The 15,988-nt window shown below is 33.4% G+C and overlaps 1 protein-coding gene across 3 annotated transcripts; it reads left to right on the forward strand.

Annotated features, from left to right (window-relative positions):
• The first annotated feature begins 21 nt into the window (after nt 1-21).
• LOC126829723 (rho-associated protein kinase 1) lies at nt 22-14,604 on the forward strand. 3 transcript variants are annotated; one of them, XM_050559829.2, is made up of 7 exons: nt 22-264; nt 1,898-2,039; nt 3,075-3,193; nt 4,840-4,978; nt 5,309-5,494; nt 8,628-8,716; nt 10,618-14,604. In XM_050559829.2, exons 2-7 carry the CDS (start codon nt 1,956-1,958, stop codon nt 10,643-10,645), a joined length of 645 nt encoding a protein of 214 aa, XP_050415786.1. In that variant the 5' UTR covers nt 22-264; nt 1,898-1,955; the 3' UTR covers nt 10,646-14,604. The 3 variants fall into 3 exon arrangements, with proteins under 3 accessions (XP_050415786.1, XP_050415787.1, XP_050415785.1); XM_050559830.2 differs by lacking the exon at nt 5,309-5,494 and adding an exon at nt 5,554-5,736 and having other exon boundaries at nt 23-205; XM_050559828.2 differs by having other exon boundaries at nt 25-205.
• The last annotated feature ends 1,384 nt before the right edge of the window (nt 14,605-15,988 follow it).

The following is a 15,988-nucleotide window of genomic DNA, read 5'->3' on the forward strand; positions in this document are numbered from 1 at the left end:
AACAATTAAAACATTTTCAATGTATAGAGGCCAATTTATTGTGTCGACGTTTGACCGGGAACTGAAAGTGTCTAAGGTCAAGGCCATGTAAACAACAACAAGAAGAAAGCAGTGACAGGGCTGTGACATGTAAATTCATGTCTTAGATTGTCTTTCGGCTGGCATGTTCATCTTGACATTGTTATCACTGACATTACATTTTCAGGTCAGAAATTGTGGTTTGAGTACGAATGCATCATAAAAAAATATATTTATGGAACAGGGGTAGAAGATTTTATTTTTAAGAATATATTTACTATTAATATATTTTTTTTTTTATTAAGAATTTCAATTGACAAGGTTATAGGTAAATCTAAATAAGGAGGGAAGAACCTTTTTTCCTTATCATATATTTATTTTAATATATTGAAAACGACCAAATAATTATTCATAATTTTTAGAGTATTCAAAATTCATTTTTCATAAAATGTAAAACAGGAGGATAACCCACAAAAAAAAGCATTTAAAAGTGTATTATTGCAGCTTAAAAAAGGGTCGGACAGGAACGGTCAGAGGACTTTGTCTGTTTAGAGATGTTCTGTAAGGAACTTTCTAGTGTTTGCCATGATCAGCTGTATGTTTACATTAAATCTCATGTACAGTACTTAGGGATCGAACATTGAAGAAACTGATTAAGATCTGTTTAATTTGTAGGAGGCAATCCATAAATGCAATAGACGAAAACAAGTGAAGTAGGCCTAATTAAAGAGTTAAAAATATATGACAATGAATGTATTAAACACAAAGTTATAGCATAAATTCTTTTTTTCAAGTCCAACCTTGTGGGTTTTCTCCGGTTCCTCCGGTTTCCTCCCACTGCTCTAGACCCCTACGCGCAAGCGAATTATTGAAATAAAATTGAACCATGTGTTAGTCCCGAAATGACCTAGTTTGTGTCGAGTGGACGTTAAACCCCATTTCCTTCTCTCTCTCTTTTTTTTCAAATTACTATATTATGCTCTAAGTAAAAGATAGTAATTATAGTAATATGTAGTTCAAAGTGATACCAGAATTTAACCTTAAAGGAGCTAAATCGCTAATATTTGGGACCTAGAAATTGACACAAATGGATCGCAACTCACAATGTATATAATAATGTAATATGAATTTATATAAACTGATTTACATTAAATTTTTTCCATTTTTACTCTAATTGCAAATCAGTTATGTTTGGCGAAATACGCAGAAGTAGCCAGCCATAAATGTCCACGGTGCTGTACAGCGCCTGGCCTGTAATGATACAGGCTTGATTCAATCGAACTGAGAAAGAAAACAATGATTAACTAGAAAGACGCAATATTAATGCGACTGATCTTGACAGTGGTCATCTCCTGAATGGTGTTTGTTGATGGTGCAGGTCTGCCATTTGTTGTCACGAATTTAAATAGAAAATAAACAATAATAATTGCAGTTACATGGATAGAATTTTAGAAAATGCGAAAAAGTAATAAATAAAGAAAGTGTAATGAGTGAAAACAGGAGCAAAGTCCATCTACCAGAACATATATTGTTCAGTACAAATGACCAAAACTCCACTCTAAAAGTAAACATAGGAGGACCACACAACACACAAATAAATAAAACACAATAAATACATATAAATTTACTGCTTTTAATGTTGAGAAATGGTTTTTAAAATATATTTGAAAATGGGAATAAGGCTAAAAAATTCACATTTTTTTGAAAAAAAAAATCACATTTTTTTGAAAAAAAAATGTCTTATTTATCTAAGGTAAACAGCCGTCAAAATTTTGAATGAAGAGCATTGCTCAACACGTAAGATTGAAAATAAGTGTATTAATAATAAGATAGGCTCTAGCTACATATTTTGATTATTTTTTCTCTTTTTGTATTTCAGAAATCTATGAAAAATCAAGTGCAGTTAGAATATTATTATTTGGAGCTGAAATATAGAAATGGCTGCGAAGCGACAAACTAGTGTACCAGACCTTGAGACATATAAAGCTAATGATGGTGTCCAGAAAATTAGAATTAAAGAGGTAAAATGATGATAGAAAATAAACAAGAATAATAACATTTGAAGGGATATGTCTCAGATACATAAATGAAATGAGATAGGTTTAACATTTTGACTTTCTGTTCCAACCAGGTTAATAAAGGTAGCTATACACCATGCAGTGTGCTGTGAAGGAAATCTTTCAAAGGCAGATGGGCTATTATAGCTTACTCTTATTTCGATTTCAAACTGTCAGGAGATCTTTAACATGTTACCAATGATTTACATAGACCTTGTTTTTTTTTCGTTTCATCCAAATGACTGGACACCTCTCTGTGCACTGTCAAGGGGAAACCAGGATGGGAAAATCTAGGGATTGAAACCAGGATCACCTGGTTAGTAAGTCAACACCTTATGGACTGAGCCACCCTGATGTATAAACATACTAACTAACCATATATTTTATTCATGACCATTCTCTGAGATTTTTCTACATTTTATTACCTTGTGTTATCCTACAGTTAACCTATTATATTATGGTAGAATGAAATAGTAGACTCAGTTAAACATACATTATGTAAGAGCTAAATCTGCCTGTTGCAGGTCTTTCTTTAAGGCCTGAAATGTTATATAAACTATTAATTAGACATTTATTAACAAAACAAGACCATAATCAACTCTCGATGGTATCGGATACTTGAGATTTTAATTAGATTAGAACGGTTCGCTGTTTAAAAATTTTATTTTAAAAATGGGAAATTGAGACTAAGTCTCGAATATACCAGTGCTCTGGTTACCACAATGCACACATCTTGTCAAAACTACAAACAGTGATAACTTGGGTTAGAATAAAGTAATTTAAATGAAATTTTCAATATTTTCATTTTGCATTATCTATTTTTGAACTATTATAGTATGAATGGTCAGCTCTTTATTTAAATCTTAACTAATGTATCTTTAATCAGTCAGTTCTCTCTCTTTAAATATATGTCCTAACCTGGTGCTAATATATTGACTGAAACTGAATTTCAAAATAAATTATATCTACAGTTTGTGTATGATTGGGGTTTTTTTTCAGTTAGAAGATGAAGTTTCAAGTTTAAAGAAAAGACTGGACGATTTACGTAAAGCCAAAAATACAACAATTCTAAAACGTGAACGAGAGGTTCTTGAAGTAGGAACTCCATTTGCCAAACGGTTTGTTAAATTTTCATACAAAACCCCAATTTATTTCCAGAAATGTATGGTTAGTAATATTTGTCTGTGGTTGATCACACTGTCTACAGGATGTGAAGCTGTAGCAACCTGGATCCAATTTTCTGCACTATATAAGAGCTGACATATATTCAGAACAGCTGCAGTTCAGACGGCTGGCATTGACTGTGTTATGCACATGATGTTTGAGAGTCTATACATCGAGCAGTGGACTATATTTTTGTGTGACTGCAGCAGCTTTATTTTAATTGTTTGTTTACAAAAGTAAGAACATGACACAATGATAAAGCTAATCTGTTTCACAGAGGTATTGTGAAAGCCTTCTTATACCTCTGTATTAGATGACTGACCTTTATAAGTATGCCTTCTACAGGTGATGTCAGATCACAGGGTGTCCATCATTGACTCGATGGTGCATGCTTTGTTTACATAAGACATTGTTGCGTTAACTGTTCTGGGCAGAATGGTGCCTTTTACTCATTTTATATGCCTATTGCCATTTACACTAACTAGGAAATATTTTTTATCTAGATATATAGTTTATTTTTTTTCTAATACTTCAAAAAAAAAATGTTTTAGGATATAATTTTCAGATGGAAAAAAGTTAATATCCTAAACTTATTAAGCCACACCGATGTCATCCCTCTCACTGATTGTAGCAACCTAGCAAATATTCACTGCTGATCAGTGTGTGATTCATGTCAGATGTCAAGTACTTGCATACACTACACAGTATACTATGAAGGAAATTTTAGTTGCTACAATCTATTTTTTTTAATTTGATTTCCAACCGTCAGGAGATGTCTAAAGTAACACTGACAAGGAGAAACCAGACTGCAATTTCCTGAGAAACTTTATTGGACAACACATGAAATAAAACTGGAACCTTCTGGTTACTGAAGCAGCACCATCCTCGCTCTTTATCTTGAACTTACAATCATAATTACTGTCTAAGCTTTAACATACTCTTATACGGAAATGATCCCAAGTGGCATTTAGTGATTGACAACATTAAAACACAGTAGCCATTTGTATGGCATACAATTACTGGTTTGTTATACATATTGCATGAAGTTTCGACAAGTGCTGTATTAATGTCTTTTATGCTTCTAAACATCAAGTTCCCAACTTCGTCTCAGGCCCAATTTGTGCAGTCCCCTAATTCACCCGGCGACCAAATTTGCCTGGGGCCCAAATTCGCCCAGGGCTCAAATTTGATGACCTAAAACATGCTGGTTAATTTGATAGCGCTTATGTTGGGTTGGAGCGCAGTGACGCAGCGTTATTTCCCCAGGGCCCAGTTCCAATTCGCCTGGGGCCCATATTCAATGGCCTAAATCATTCACAGTGACATGCTGGTTAATTTGCTACCACATATTGGGGGGGGGGGGGGGGCGTGGTGACGAAGTGCTAGGGGCAAACTTACACACATACATACAAACATCTATGGAATCATATTTAATATATACTATAGCCCAGTGATTGTATTCGATATAAATGGTCAATATTATGTTGCTGAAAGTGAATAAGTTGGGCTTAGCGACACTGTATATGTCTGTTCCGTATTCACTAATAGAATTAATAATCTCCTACACTTGATGAATAATCCTAAGTTTTATTATTTACAGTGATTCTAAAGATGATTTAAAAGTCGCTAATTTAGAGAAAAAATTACAAGCAACCGATCAAAAACGTGACAAGGAGATGGATGACCTACGTAAAAAATTTGCTTCGGAAATGGAGGCCTTGAAACGATCTAATCAAAAAGTAAGAAATAGTTTTAAGTCATTATTTTGTTTCTTTAGGCCGGTATCTAATTTTTCACAGCTTTATCCAATCTAAATGGTACAAGAATGTTTATTTAACATATAATTAAGAATCCAAAACCAAAATATCAATCAGATTAAAGAAAAGCAGAGTTGAGCATCGATTGTATGCAGCGTTATTGCCACTGTCACTGGCACCTTGTAAACACATATTAAACAAATAGTGGACATATTAGTTGCCTGAAAACACTATGACAATTTGTTATGAAAGTCTACATTTGATTGCAGTCTTAGATTGTTTTTATTTTATTTTAATGATCTGTCAAATCAGGAAGAAAATTGTAACCATGAAGCCGAATTTTCCATGTTAAAAACAAGAATAGAAGAACTAGAAGCTGATAATGCAGCACTCCGAATCCATGGAAACGAACTTTTCGAAAAGGTGAAATCCTTGCAGAATGATTTAAGCATGAAGGAAGCACATTGGTGTAAAAATGAGGAAAAGTTAAAAATACAGGTAATAATGGCTTATCTCCCTTTTCATCATATGTTTTTATTTTTTACATGGATTTCCAGACAAACTGCAGTCATCAGCCGGTATTGAGAAAGTTACGTTATCGTATTGAGGACTTGGAAACAGAAAACAAAGCATGTCGATCTAAGAATGAAGAAATGTCCGAACAAGTGGAAGGTCTGATGACAGGACTGCTTCTTAAAGAAGCACAGTGGTGTGCTTTGGAAGAAGAGTTGACAACAGAGGTTTTATAAATTACCACTTGGTGACAATGTTCTCCTGCTTACCTCCCCTCTTTAGCTGCTTATTGTTTCCATGATGGCGTGTAGATTTAGAAGTCTTTTTTTATCTGTTCTTCTTTCTCCTTAAATCAGGTGTGTTACTATATTTTAATCCAGCCTTTTCTATTTTGGTCCTAAATTTTGACACTGTAACATTAAAGGACCTAAACCTTTGTCTCAATATTTTCCATAATATTCGAAATTAAAAACATGAATAAGAATTCAATATTGGCCCATTTCAATCAATATTAATGTTGTTATCTTGCCGTGAACATATAGGATCTTAATATCAAATATTTAAGAAACAAAGAACATTTTAAAATCACTACACAAGTCGTGTTCTCGATGATTTGGGCACCATTTGTAATTGACAAGAAAAACATCCTAAAAGACAATTTGGAAGTAATTAGTAATGGCTGATTCACAAATGACAAAATAATTATGAAGAAACATGTAATATGGACTAAGCAGGGCCATATGTGGTTTAATTTTGGTGTTTTTTGTTCCCATTTGTTAGATTGACTACCGGTACATATAAATAAAAAAAAATGATTAATCTATTGTGCTTGTGTATAATTAGCGTTCAATCTTGTCTGATTTTTCTAAACAATAGATTATATCAATTTAATTACAACTAAATATTGACTATATTTTCAACCAATCACAATCTGCATATTTTTCAATTCACCCTGTAAGGAAAGAGTGTGCCATATAGTATAGTAACAACAGTGTGCCATATAGTATGATCATTACTATATGACAACAGAATGAAATATTGGTAAAATTTTAAATCTGATTAAAACACAGGTCCTATTTCGTTTTTTATAGTTCAAAATTTCATTTTACTTGTCTTTACTACACTCGGATCTGGAAGAGTTGTTATCATTGACGAGTTCTGGATGATGTGAGGGTTAGCCAATGAAACAGTCTGTTACAGCGATCTTTTGACGTGTGCTGCATGGAACTGTGGGTAATCCACTAGAAAGATCAATGCTGATTGGTTGATCAAATGTCTGATGTCATAGGGGCAAAAGCCCCCCATATGACCTCTGACGCGACCAATCACCACTACAACCAATCAGATCTTCATGTAGTGTAGGCCATCGAAAGTATAAAAATGCGAAACGAAATATAGATCTGTATTTTAATCAGATTGTAAAAGTCATTAGACTTTTCAAATATTTAGTGGTACTATGCTCATTCCATGTTCTTCCTACTTTGATTGTACAGGTTCATTTATTTGTAAATTTGAATTGAGCACTGTAGACATGGTTTTACACAGCTTTCCTACTATATGCAACACCAAAGATATTCTTTGTAATAATTCTCATGTAATTAGTTGAACTGACAGTTATCAATACAGCATGGCAGTACAGACTAGTCAATTAAAAATTAATACACAGTTTATGAAAACTATCAACTATTAAGGCTTTCCTGATCCCTTTCATGAACAAATAATAGGCCTTTGATGGGAAAAACAAAGAATTTTATTTATTTTTTTGTGGGCCCTGACCATAGGCAACCTCAATGTGCCCAGGGATGGGGCTCTTGCCCAAGCTACATGTATCTCAGACTCATCTTTATACATATACGGGAGCCATGGTGGCTCAGTGAGTAGAACGTTGGCTCTCTAACCTGGAGGTCCTGTGTTCAATCCTTGCATTGGCCAACAAAGTTAATTGGGATTTTCAGGCATGGTCACCCCTTATCAGTGGTGTAGGACGGAGGGTCTGACAAGGGACAACGTTTAGTCGTTCTAAGGAGACAAAAAACCGAGGCCAGTTGTAAATATTGGTGTGCACGTAAAAGAACCCTTGATAGTTGGAATTTGAATTAACAGTAGGTCATAGTGTCGCTGTCTGGGAAAATTTCCCTCATAGCACACTGCATGGCGTATGCCCATCTTCATTAGCCCAGTAGGACGTTAAACCCTATTTCATGTCATTTCAATTATACATATAAAGTATAAATACATCACAAAGATCCTTTGATTTATTTTGCACTACACATACCTGTTGAAATTATCAGTAGATTGCCATTAGTGAATCCAAGGCTAATTTTTACTTTCATTATCTGTAACTCTTTATATATAACAAACTAAATTATGTCATTTTACTCATTGTTTGTTACAGTTAGAGTTGCCAGTTACATTTCAAATTTTTGTTAGATAAAATCTCTTTTAAAGATGCATTATGTAAGAGCTAAATATGCGTATTGCATGTCTTTTTTCTAGCTTAAATCTTAAATGAATTATTATCTAGACATTTATTCACATGATAAGCCCATGATTAACTCTCTAGGCATCAGATGGCTTAGATCTTGAATGGATTAGAACCCTCTCGTCATTTAATAATTTAATCATAAAAATGATAATCAAGACTTTGTGTATTATCGTAGCAATGGTATTGATAAATAAGACTCATGAAAATTTCAAAACCCATAACTTTGCTCAGAATAAAGTAATTTGACTGAAATTTTAAATATATCCATTTTACATTATGTATTTTTGACTTGTTATAGCAAGAACGAAGAACAACCAGCTCTTTATCTACATCTTACATAATGCATCTTTAAAAGTCTTGGATCAAGAGAAAATGTGTTTAGTCATTTCAGTTGGACACAAAAAATATGTGCTTGTAAAAAATCCCCTGGTAGTAAAAGAAACAAATAACCATGTGTTAGTCTGAAAATGATAACAAATCAACTACTATACCAGTGTTACAATTTAGTATAATTCTATTAATGATCTATTAATAGTTTGCTCAAAGTATACTTGAAGGACATGTAATTGTAATATCTATATGAATTAGTATAAATAAGAATTTAAAGATTTAATGTGTTTTTTTTGTTTTCAGTTGAAAATATCAATTGGTGAGAAATATAAAGACTGGATGAATACGACTGAAGCTAAGATTAAAGAATTGCAAGAAACTAATGAAACTTTGTAAGTTATTTTCCTTTACTATTAATACTTTAGCTAAACAATGGGGAGAGACATCTTCAACAGAAGGCTTGATCAAGCCCTTCATGTAATTCCCTACATATTTTGTCACTAATTTCGATTGGCTACTAATGCAGCTTGGATACTCTCAAATTCCTTGATAGGAAATATCACGAATACCAAGTCTCACACTTTCAGCTAAAATGTCTACCTGGGATAATCGAGTTGAAAAGTTCAAGGTTCGTTCAATGTCAAGGTTTCCATGGAGTGGGGTCCCCATGTTTGCTTCGAGTGTGTTTGTGCCACTTCCTCTTAATTGGACAATGCTATTGTTTACGTGTCAGTGGTAAAGGGAGATAACATAGCTATAAGTTCGGGAATTTCTTACTAATCTAGCAACAGCTAAAAATTCCCATAAAAATTGTGTTCTGTCAACAGCTAGATGTTGTAAAACTCGCGGTTGTTGCTTTAGGAACAGGGTGGCTGTAAGGCGTAAGGTCCAACACGCATGTTTTTAGATTAGGATTGTGTGGTGACTGTGGTGTGGTTCCAATCCCAGGCTTATTTGTGACAAGGCCGGAGTAGGGTTGCCTTCCTCACCTCATGGATTTTCACATTGTACTCCTGTTAATTCCTACACTAAACACCCTTATGCACAAGCAAATTATTGAGTTGAGTGGACATTAAACCCCATTTCACTCTCACAACTGAAGCTTAAAGTAGCTAAGTCTCTAACTCAATATCATCCAAAATCTTCAACATTGAAAACACGATTTATTTGTATTTTTATTTGTTTTACATATTTGGGGATTAGTAGTCTGTTCAATCTGAACTTTTCTTTAAGTTACAGTTTCAGTGTCATTCAGATTGTTACGCACCTGAAGAATTATTTTGTGTTTTTGACTTAAAGTAGCTAAGTCTCTAACTCAATATCATCCAAAATCTTCAACATTGAAAACACGATTTATTTGTCAATTTAAATCAACAATATTTAATTGATATCCAATATTTAAGACAAAACAAACATTTTACCATTGGTACACGAATCGTGTACCATAGTGCGCTTCAGCCCCAGTTGTATCAAGAGACTCAAGGGACGAGGCTAGACACATTGCACCAAATCAAACGGCGTATGTAGACTGGAATAACCAGACGCTAGAAATTTGCACTCGCTTGAGACTGCTGGCTTATTTCGCAAAACATAACTGATTTGAAATTGGAGTAAAAACGGAAACCATTGAATGTAAATCAGTTTATATACATTCATATTACAGTATTATATGCGTTGCGACCCACTTTTGTCAATTTCTAGGTCCCAAACAAATGTTAGCGATTTAGCCCCTTTAAATATTTGGATTTTTTTTTTAAATTTAACAATGCGCCATTGGCATTTGTTGCTAGAATATCAAATTTCACACGGCTTAAACTGTACTCAGATTGATTACAGTATTTAACATTTAATTAAGGAAACAAAATCAAAATACCAAAGCTAGATAATGTCCCAGTTTGGATTCAATCGGATTTAAAACCGACCAATTATTAAATTTTCATGGACAACAAAATGATTGGGGGCTTATTGCATGGCGAGCAGCATATATCAATGAAATTTCAATTCCACATATGTTTGTAAATACTGAACAGAATTGAACCATTTTTGGACTGTTACGTCTTTTAGAGAATTACAACATTCTAGTTTACAAGTGATTCATATTGCTTAAAATGGTGCATTAGGACTTTAATTCAATGTTAACTTATCAATTTGACAACATTTTAGAATGGATTAAGCTATGAGAAATTGTATATTATCCAACAAATTGCAAATTTTGAACAGTGACTTTAATAGATATTATAATGTTGTTTTCCTGTATATGCTTTATATTATTACAGTATATTTTTTTTTTCAGACGAGGTTATTTAAAGAATAAGAAGTAATAATAAAATACCAGTGTTGATAACAATGGATATACAGATTACCTACCTTTACACCTTGCTCAATAATATATCTAGAAGAATATTCCATCGAAATATATTTTATATTACCGTAGTTGATATTATGTTATAGATCTCATAAAATCAAACATTCCGTCCAAATTAATTTACAAGATCATTTTCAATCCCAGACACAAAAAACATTCCCTTGAATTATCTCCATCTTTTGCATACCCTTTCACAAAATTTGCATATTTAAGGGCAATTTCTACTGACCTCACAGCTAAACAGGAATATTCATTTACTAAATTATGTATGTCCAGGATACATTTGAGGTTTTTTTGTTTATTAAGGCAATTACTGAATTAGACTTTTGTGTTTATAATATTAGTCTCCACTTGCAAATGACCTAGTTCTGAAAATGATTAAATGTTTCTGCAAAGCTAGTATTAAAATATTAGTCAATTTTAAAGGGCCAATCCCGATAATATTTTGGAGAATAAAACTGCTTAATTTTGTGTTAAAACTCCTTAATATCCCGTACCTAAGGGCCGATCAACTAATTCAATATTTGTGATATGTTTTCAAACAACTTACAACCGTCAGTCTTCATCTGGAAATGGAGACCGGTGTCCCAAGCTGTATTATGCGTTGTCTGGATAAAACAGACTTTTATTTTATAAAAACAATGTGTAGGTGAAATTTACGTTTCGTTATCCAGTACGGCACATGGGTCAATCACTGTATAGACCTCTAAAGGAACGGCGATAGATTATCTGGTCACCCAACGAAAAAAATGACCAGAAATCTTAAAATGGTTACATGTCCGGATAAGCATTTTTGACGTTCACGTCCAAACAACTCAATATTTTGAGCTGAAATTTTGAGGCAGGGTAAATACACCATTCCTCTATATTTTGGCGCTTAAATTTCATACGAACTCGGACTTTTATTTTTGAGACTCTGTTCAAATCGGGATAGTCCCTTTAACCAGGAAAGTTATGTATTTCATACATGTAGTCCAAGAATTGATTCACTATGGAGCAGGGCTTTTATTTCAGTCACCTTTGACGATCTTGACTGACTGACAGTTAAATTGACCAACTAGAGAACTTACCTGTCAGTCAACTGAGTCAATGTAGATACCAGAAAATTAGAATTTCAAAGACTTCAAACTTAAAATATGCATAAAAATTAGGATAATGCTAAAATTGACACTTTCTTTGGAAACAATATATCTTGCTGTTCCCAGGAATACAAAATAGCACGGAGCTACATCAGCTATCAATAGTTTGAAGTGAAAGCCCTGCTATGGAGCATTGAACCATAGAAATTTGTTGTCAGAGAAGTATTAATATAATTACCTTTTTAAATTCTTGTTCATGTATTAATTATTATTCACTGTTACTGTTGTAATAATAGCATGTCTTGCCTGTTAATTACTAACTACTAGTAGATATTATGGGGGACAGTAGGGAACATATATATATTGCATAAGCAGTACTCACAGATTGCATCTTTATTATTTTAATAATGGTATGCTAATTTGTGTCTCTGCTCTTCCCATTGACAGCAGGGCAGTATAATAATAAAACGTCCATTTATATCGCGCTAATTCCACATATAGTCGTGCTCACACTGGTCGAGAAGACATTGAAGGTTATTATTCTCAGATTTAGTCCAGTTTAGTTCATTTTTAGTAGAATTGCTCGCCAGTTGCTGGAAAATCCAGACTTGTTCTATACTATAGAATTATCTGTAGACCCAATAATCTGTAACCTTAAGGACACATTTTACTGTTCACCTGAAAAGTTTTGTCCTGTAGATATAAAACTTCAAGCAAAATCCTCTGGTGTGACTCAGGGCCCTTACTTTAGCTGATGGTGGGGGGGGGGCATGGTAGTCGAGCATTAAGAGCACATAACAGGGGTTGCATTGGCAGGGCAGACGTGGATAGTGTGCCTAGTCATTAAGATGGGATGGAAAACATGGGCAACCCGCCATTCTAATTATTAGTTATACAAATAGTCAACATCCCAGTTCACCTTGTCACATCCTAAGTTGATCTGTATTTTTATCATACTGATATTTTCATTTCATAATCTTCATTGTTTACATTAATCTATTTATTTTAATTCATTAGTATCAGATAATGAACATGATTTAATTATTGCAAATTGTATAATCTATCCATCCTTCATCTTTGTCATTCCGGTGGTCCATTTTCATTGGTAAGGGTTGGGTCAGTCTTCACTTCTATTGTTATATTGCAATCCTGTTCCGATCTGCTATAGGCCTATAATTGTTATTTGAAATACTTTTGTTTATAATCCATTATCTAGTAATGTTACATTTTTAGACCCATCCTTACAAAGGGTGGGTTATGTATAAGTTATCTCCCTAGCAATTCTAGACCCACCCTTACCAAGGATAACTAATGTATATTCTAGACCTGTCCATATAAAGGGTAGCTAGTGAGGTTATCTCTGTTGCAGTACTATTCACACAAGGGTAGCTGATGTAAATGTTATTTCCCAGCAATCCTACACCCATCCTTGTCAGTGAGGGTAGTTAAAGTTGTAGTTGTATGTTGACCAAAGGGAAGGCAAAAATCATTGTTACTTAACAAAGTACTAGTTTTTAGATTGTTGATAAAATGCAAGGGCCAAATTCATGTTACAAGATGAGATGTTCATTATATTATTACATAAATATATAAAATCTATTAGTTTAAATTAATCTAATGTTATATTTAATGTTATAATTATTCTAGTTATATATATTGTAATTATTCTAGTGTTATAAATATTAAAATTATTGACTCCGTCCCATTTATACATTTTAAGGTTATTTATTGCTTTGTTATTTAATATTATTTAGAAACTGCTGATATAAAAAAACAAAATATTTATGATTAGTGCTCTTTTATGCAAAATATTATTTTATGTCATGACATATTGTGTTTTATTACTCTGTCATGAAATATGATTTTGTATTACTCTTGTCATGAAATATTATTTTGAAACTGCTGATATAAAATATTTTAGTAGCATCTACAAGGAATCAACATCAACATGGACAGCACAGCAGATTATAAAGTAAAGGGTCTGACACTTTAATAGTATTAGTACTAAATAATCTTGGGTCATGCTTCATTAGAATTTTTTGTTAAATTTGACCCAATCTAAGCTTTCAATTTTTATGTGATTATATTTTTTATTTGTTTTACATATTTGGGGATTAGTAGTCTGTTCAATCTGAACTTTTCTTTAAGTTACAGTTTCAGTGTCATTCAGATTGTTGCGCACCTGAAGAATTATTTTGTGTTTTTGACTTAAAGTAGCTAAGTCTCTCACTCAATATCATCCAAAATCTTCAACATTGAAAACACGATTTATTTGTCAATTTAAATCAACATTCATGTTGTGATCTTACCGGAAAAAGATGGGCGTTTGATATCCAATATTTAAGACAAAATAAACATTTTACCATTGGTACACGAATCGTGTACCATAATGCGCTTCAGCCCCAGTTGTATCTAGAGACTCGAGGGACAAGGCTAGACACATTGCACCAAATCAAATGGCGTATGTAGACTGGAATAACCAGACGCTAGAAATTTGCACTCGCTTGAGACTGCTGGCTTATTTTGCTGAACATAACTGATTTGAAATTGGAGTAAAAACGGAAACCATTGAATGTAAATCAGTTTATATACATTCATATTACAGTATTATATGCATTGCGACCCACTTTTGGCAATTTCTAGGTCCCAAATGTTAGCGATTTAGCTCCTTTAAGAAGTTCATCTATTGGCAATATTTTTACATACAGTATAATTCAGTCATAAGAATTATTTGTATTTTTGACTTCTGGCTCATATTCTGGAGCAGATTTATAAACTTGTTGATTTATAAAAATCATTCTAATGTTTAAATCTAATTAAAATTAGTTAATACTTTTGTGGCGTTTCTTCTTTCATTTTTATGGGGTTTTTAATGTTTACACTACAGAAATATCTAACATCTTTAAAAAGTTTGTGGTCAACTGACCCAATCTGTTTCACAGAGATCTTCTAATATCTCTGTAACAGTTGACTGTTTCGACACGTGAGCAGAAATTCGCCCGTATATCCGTTATCACTCGTCACATCAGTTATATGGAGAGGTAACTCGTGTTTTCCTTTGGCGTTTGTCACTTCCGATTCAGGAAACCTGTATTACTCAGCTATCGTAGCAATGATCTCTGTGTTATAATTATATTTGGAATGTGTTTAACCATTTCTATCACATATGTGATAATGACTGGCACCAGTATTGTCCTTTAAGCTATAGCTGTCTGCTCTTTATCGAGCGTATACAAATGTTATAATGTATAATAATAGCTTGAGATATTGCTGTCTTGCATATGGAAGGTCCTTAAAAATTTAGTGTGATAAAAGGACTTTGGGTTAATCAGATGTCCTTAAAATAAACTGATTCACTGGTGCCAAATTTCTGGTAATCCCAGAAATACCGACTGTATTGGAGCCAAGATGGCTCGTTGGCTAAGGCGCTGGCTCACTGGCCAAGAAAGTTTCCCAGGATTTTCAAGCGTTGTTTTCCATCGTCGTTTGTCCAGGACGGATGGTACGAAAAACAGAGGTTTCGTGTTTTAGTTTTCTTGTTCATTGGAGATTTAATACTTTCAGATATTAACTTCTGGGGTTCAAACAAGTAACATAATTAATCCCGTGGAACACCTCTACAGTCCATATATAGGACTATAGATTTTCGAATCTGCTCACTGCTTATGGGATTATTGTATTGAAAACAAGGAGACAAAGGCCTCCCATGTAAGAACATCTTTTTGTTTCAACTGTACTACAGATATAAATAATATATCTTAACAAAGAGAGTAAAGAGATCAACCGATTTCAGCAGCTCTATTTGAACAGTTAACTATTTTGTAGGAAATTGAACAATTATTAATGAATTAAATAATTAAACGAAACAAAGACGTCAGTTTAACATTACAAACACATCAGTTCCGTGTTAATTTATATGGACGTCAGTGGTCTTTAGCGCGAAAAGTGGTGGCCATTCTAAAACGTTTTCAACTTCGATATCGGTACTCCTTAGCCGCTTTTTTTTCTGTGGAAGTCTACTAAGTTAGCAATCTAAATCTTTTTTGGTCCCAATTCAAAATCTTCCAAAATTGTTTAAATATGATTTTTCGATCTTGTTCTTTGATTTTACAACCTGCCTTGGTTCATCTAAACAACTGCAAGCAAGATGCATCTCTTTCGGTCCGATCAATTGTTTTGGACTTCTCACCTTTAGCCAAAACCATCCCTTTACAATTTTC

The sequence above is a fragment of the Patella vulgata genome, chromosome 8, assembly GCF_932274485.2.
Source record: "Patella vulgata chromosome 8, xgPatVulg1.2, whole genome shotgun sequence".
Taxonomy (NCBI): domain Eukaryota; kingdom Metazoa; phylum Mollusca; class Gastropoda; family Patellidae; genus Patella; species Patella vulgata.

What these genes read in the sequence shown, in the direction of transcription:
- LOC126829723 (XM_050559829.2), top strand. Translation starts at nt 1,956, where the DNA reads ATGGCTGCGAAGCGACAAACTAGTGTACCAGACCTTGAGACATATAAA. An exon ending in AGGAAAAGTTAAAAATACAG is followed by an intron (nt 5,495 to 8,627) that starts GTAATAATGGCT and finishes TTTTGTTTTCAG; the next exon opens with TTGAAAATATCAATTGGTGA. An exon ending in CAAGAAACTAATGAAACTTT is followed by an intron (nt 8,717 to 10,617) that starts GTAAGTTATTTT and finishes TTTTTTTTTCAG; the next exon opens with ACGAGGTTATTTAAAGAATA.